The 6,000-nt window shown below is 32.6% G+C and overlaps 1 protein-coding gene across 4 annotated transcripts in view; it reads left to right on the top strand.

Annotated features, from left to right (window-relative positions):
* The first annotated feature begins 230 nt into the window (after nt 1-230).
* LOC124722032 (neither inactivation nor afterpotential protein G-like) overlaps nt 231-6,000 on the top strand; it is a 271,109-nt gene continuing 265,339 nt past the window's right edge. For all 4 annotated transcript variants that reach the window (XM_047247220.1, XM_047247222.1, XM_047247221.1 and 1 more), the window contains exons 1-2: nt 231-349; nt 441-563. In XM_047247220.1, the coding sequence (XP_047103176.1) occupies nt 313-349; nt 441-563 (160 nt within the window). In that variant the 5' untranslated portion in view covers nt 231-312. The remainder of the gene's footprint in view (nt 350-440; nt 564-6,000) is intronic.

The following is a 6,000-nucleotide window of genomic DNA, read 5'->3' as shown; positions in this document are numbered from 1 at the left end:
ATTTTTTATACCTGCCAAGAAACAGTTATTATTAACTTTTTGTGACTGTGAATAACCATTTGTAATTTTAGCTGAGGATATTTTTTGCAAATTTTTAAAGAGATAGTTTATTAATTTTAATTAAAACTTAACTCAGCCTATATCAATTACTGTGGTTTGGAACAGTGACAGAAGCCTCTTGAAGAGGGAATGGAATGTCAATAGTTTCCCCTACCCTCACGTGTGAATCCTGTAAAGGGCTCTGCTGTCTGTAACCACACCCAAGAAACCTTACTGTATACTTTGTCAGTGCAGTGTTTAGAGGAAAGGAATATGATGCAATATTTCAAAACAATTTTAAATATGAACTGTAATATTTCTGTTGTTATAATTGCATTTTTATTTTTGGTGCTATTTTTTACCAACTAGCATGTGTAACACTTTGATCACATTATTTTCAGTGACTCTCACAGTGTTGATCCTGATAGTTAGTACTCTGTGTAGTTTAGCTTTCTACTCAAAATGGATGAATAAATGGGAAGGTATCATACAACATCCTAAGAGTGAATATGATTACATAATAGGTACGAGACTTTTTCAATACTGGCTGGTCAAATCTTGTAATATTCAATGCTGTAGCTTTTCCCAGTATACCACTTTCTCACATATACTCTTTGAAACTTTAAATTAGTATTCATTATGACTTTTATTCAGATCTCTCACCTCTGTAGTTCATTATTGAAAAATGGGATTTATTAATTAAATTGCAAATATGTGCTATAGAAAGGAACTTTACCTCATGAGTATGTTTCCACATTCATCTTTGACAAAACCAAGCTTTATTAATAGGTCTCATTCTAAAATTATCTGGTTCCAACTTAGAAAACATTAGCACAAAGTGTGATGATGACACAAATTTCAGAATATATTGGAATAGTCATGTGCAGTGAATCTTTGAGATTACATTTTAATCATCTTGTCACTAAATCTCAAATATTTCAAGTTAAAAACACATTCTCTGCTTCCAAGCATTGTGACGAAGAAAGTTACAAACTATTTATGGTATCTGTGCTGCAAGATGATTATGTAAAACAAGTTGCTACAAAAAACTATACCCTGCAATGACTTACTGTAATCCCATTCAGTAATAGGTGATTTTATTGAATCTAAATTATATGAACTCCACATAGAGTTTGACACATTAAGTACTTGGAATGATTATCTCCAGAAACTCTACCAGTATTTGAAATGATTTCTTTTTGCAGTCAGAAGAAGTATTTATTTTACAGTATAATTGCTGTATTATTGGCTGACTTTCCCTATATAATGACACACATCTTTTTTGTTTCATAATTAATAATCCAAAAATTTTATCTTCTGTATTTCAATAATTGTAGGAATGCATTTTGAACTTCGAACTACATGCCAGTTTATCATTTATTAGTGAGATATATAATCAATTAAGCTAGTTGATATGGCTGTGGTAAGGGGTAATTGTTTAGGAAGTGTTTTGTGTTAATGGTGTGTTCTTACAAATGCAGTTTTTTTTAGCAGTCTGTTAAAGCAGTAATTGCAGTTCATTAACCAAGGAAAGAATATATCAGGAAAGGACACTGCATATTTAATATTATAGGTACTGGGATGTGGTTTAATATAAAGTGGGAAGGATTCAGCAGAAACAGCTCCTTGTTTGGAAGACAAAGGAAGGAAGGAAAGAAGGAAGGAAGAGGGGGGCATATAAACATATGAGACATCTGGAAGGACATGATATTCCCTTAGAATCTTATGCTGAGTAGCACACATGCAACAAACAGATAAATGAAATCGTAGCAGACAATTTTTGAGAGGATTTTTAATTTATACTTATGAATAATTTCCACAACACAAAATTCTAAGAATGTAATAAATTATTGGAGATTGGGGGGAGAGGGGGGGGGGGGGGTTAAGATAGACAACCCAAATTTTAATAGCTGTTAATAGCTACAGTTAAACATCCTCTGATACTTGGGACAATTAATGTTACTACTCATATTTTGGTATGTTCAGGAAGTCACATGTTATACTAATAACATGTCTTTTACTACTTTATTAATCTCTAGACCAATTACACTGTATGCCATTTTTGCAATACAGTTATAATATACTTTGCAAAGGGAGTAAAACTTATAGTTTACTCTAATATACTGTCTTACCTTACATAGTTACTGAGCCACAAAAAATCTATAGATCTGCAATGCAATTGTTACACAACAAATACTTTTATTCATAATCATGATTTTGCAATATTTTGTTGCAGATAATCTTCTATTACATAAAAAACAATTATCCAAAAAATAATTTTAAAATTTTTAGCAGGAGCATGCATATTTTTTTTCTTTGAAGTCTTTTGGTAGTTTGTCACATAATTTAATACCTTTGCTCAGTTCAGAAATTTGAGATTCAGCTTTACTTTGTCTGAAAAGATATGAACAATGACTGGTTATGGTTTCATAATCAGATATTAAACTGTTTGTAATATATTGGCTTGGTCAGTATTTTTCTGTTAAGAATTACCTTTTCTTCATGTTAATCATTATATATGTCCTTTGTCTTTTGAGGTATTTTGGTAATAATCATGATTTAATCCATCTATTAGTTATTCTTTCTGCCTGTTACCTGAGAATGTACTCTATTAAAATGTATTCTTTTAAACAGTGTCAAATGGTTAATTACCATGGAAGACAAACAGACCTAGAATTTGGAGGGCATAGTGTGCCTAAGACTGCCTCTGCCAAAGGACATTGATGTGCTCATTCCATTTCAGGCACTTATCAGCTGGCATACCTAGAAAAGTAGTGCTATACTATGACTTTATTTATTTTCAAGTTGGCAGAGCTGTGTTTTCTTTTTATCCAAGGCTCCATTTTACTTGTCTTCCTCACTCTATTATTTGTTACCCATTCAAACTCTCCATTAGTATAATCTCCACTTTATCCTTTGCAATTTCTAATGATTCATCAGTGATTACAATATTGCTGTAATAAGCAAATAAAATAGTTTCCCCTTCAGTGACACTTAGGGGGAAATAATTAATGTACATCAGACCTAGCACAGAACCATGAGGGATCTCTGTGGTGTGTTGCTTTAGATCTGAATGATGCTTGTTGACACACTTGGCTACAGCTGAATCTGGGACATCTCAAACTATGGTCTTGGTTTCCTAAGTAGAATTGAAACAGTTTGGTGACTTGTTATCCTCAGTGTCTGGAGTTTAATAATATTCAGTTTTTCATTACTTATCCATCTATGGATAGTATGCACCTATGAATGTTGCCAAAGATACAAGTAGTTTAAATACAAGATGCATCTGTAGTTTAAATACACATATATACATACATACAGTATGTCTTAGTGATGTTTCATGTCTGTATATTCGTTTCAATATTCTGTTGTTCAAAGTCTTTTCATTATAACAGTAAATAGTCTAAAATCAGCATTTGTCTAAATAATTTGTATCTCATTGTAACTAATTTCAGTTGTGTAATAACCGATTTTTGTACAGATGCTCTTTTTCAACTTTTCTGAGGGCATGAAATTCTGTTTTATCTCCAGTCTTCTGCAGAAGCCAGTTTCATAATGTTATTTGATTTTAACTTTGCTTTTCCTATTGAAACCTAAATAGCAGCTGTATCAGGCCCAATGTTCATGTATTTATTTGTTGTTTGGGAACTGCTCAGTGTTCTTTATATATATATCATTGTTTAAAAAATGGATTGACATTGAGCTGTAAGTATTCCCAGAGTTAAAGTAGTGTACTTGACTGTAATTTTTTGCTATGATTTGTATAGCTCCTTTATGTAAGTTAAAGGTCAATTGGATGTTATGCACATTTGTTCTTCACAAGTACTAATTAAGGAATGGACATACATAAAGTATGTTGCTTCAGCACATGGGTTGTTCCGCAGCAAAATTATTCTTTGGAGTGCTGTTCTTATACATATGCATTCTGTTAACCTGCACATGTGCTTATGTGTTTCTTCACCTTTGCATCCCTTAATGTGTCTGGTATTTTACTGCTGACCAAAATTTCACAGTTATCAGCAGATAGTGTTGTTTTCTCAAGCTTTACACTTTCAGGAAAGTCATTTCTATATATGAGAATCAGTATTGGCTCAGTACATTTCTTTAAAGGATGCCATTGCTACTGTGTTCTGGATTTTATTTAAGAGATCTCAAGACAATGGGTAAGTGTCGGAACAATAAATACCAAGGTTTGGGTTTCAATCTTCTGACAATCCCAGTTTTTTTCTGTCACTTTCCATTTCTTTCACTTCTGCCAATGATTTGCATTTGTGAAAAAAGCCAAGTTTCAGCATAGTTTGAAGTGAATAGTGAATAGTAGTGAATAGTGTTTTATTTGTCTCATAACATACAATTTCTAATCATATGATTAGTGTACAGGAGACACATCAAAAAAATGGATAACACAACTTAGGCCTAATTGGTACAAAGAATTTTTTAACTTTAATATAAGCTTTTATTTTTCTTTCCTCCCTTTTGTGAAGGACAGCTACAATTACACTCAAGACTATATGTAACTTTATCCTGCTCAAATGTTCAGTTCATCCTTCATGAACTCCTCAACAGTGTAGTAGCAGCATTTGACAAGTATATCATATAGCTTTGTCTTCAGTGTCTCTAGTTTCATACTCAGAACATTCTTTCCTTTTAGCTTGTTATGAATTTTCATTGCCATATACTGAGGAGACTGCACATATAGGTTTAAGCGATGAGTGGGAAGCATAAAATTGTCTTTATTTCTCATGTTATATGTGTGATTGAAACAGTTTTTCTCGAATAACTCTAAATTGCTGTGTAGAAAGATGATAATATCATAGATGTATAAGGAGGGAACTGTTAATAACTGTTGTTTTTCAAGTAGTGGGTGACATGATGTCCTTGGATGGGCAGTACACATGTTCCTTATTATTCTTTTCTGTAACTTTAGTGTGTGCAATATATTGCTTGAATTTCCCCAAAAAATAATAACATACCTTACAACTGATTGAAAGTAGCTGTGGTATGCCATTTTCCTCGTATTCCTGTCTGTTGCACCAGCTAATATTTGCATAGCAAATGCAAAGCTACATAATTTGTTTAACAGGTAGTCAACATGTTTATTCCAATTTAAATTTTTATCTAGGTTTAACCCTAAAAACTTCACAGAATCCACTTCTTCTATATCCTGATTTTTATGAGTTATTTTAATTTATTGGGGCTTTGACTGTTTTGTTCTGAATAGGACCATGTGGGTTTGGGGGATGTTCAATCTTAATCCATTCAGTCGGAACCATGTTTCTAGTTTGTTCATTGTGTTTATTATGTAGAGAGGGATGTTTTCTGGCTCCTGGTTTTAAATTAATACAGGTGTGTCATCTGCAAATAAAATCGATGGAACAAATTAGACTGTAGATTCCCCTATAAACAGTTTGGTAAGTCATTCAAAAGTAGGAGAAAGGCAGGTACTTACAAAACTATGTGTAGTAAAGCACTGCGGTGTTAAAACCAACATTGGGGTTAAGGAGAGGTTTATATATCTTCCATACAAAAAAACAGGACTTATATATTTTTAAGAATTTAGTGAAGCAACCTCTGACAAGAGATTAGTTTATAACATGCACTGAAAGATATAAGTCTTTAACAAGCACACATGCACTTAATTTAAATTTGCAACGGTTTTATTTTTTTATATTATGTACATCAGTGCCAAGTTCTTCCACAGTGGTGGATAACAGTAACACTCATTTCATTATGTAGTTCAGTGTTTGTGCAGGCCATATCTTCTCAAATTTCTGTTGCGCCTTGTTATTTATGTTTCTGAAGAATACATTAACCAAATTTTCTAGTTTATTTGAATCAAGTTTTGTACCCCTGTGCCTAATATATGCATGTTTTGGTGTTTTTCTCGTAATTATGTTACAGACTGCTCTGTTTTTGTTTGCGACTACTATGGTTGTTAATGTTGCTGAGTTGATTGAAATC

This window comes from Schistocerca piceifrons, chromosome X, assembly GCF_021461385.2.
Source record: "Schistocerca piceifrons isolate TAMUIC-IGC-003096 chromosome X, iqSchPice1.1, whole genome shotgun sequence".
NCBI classification, from domain to species: domain Eukaryota; kingdom Metazoa; phylum Arthropoda; class Insecta; order Orthoptera; family Acrididae; genus Schistocerca; species Schistocerca piceifrons.
This window is presented reverse-complemented; position numbering and strand designations above follow the sequence as displayed.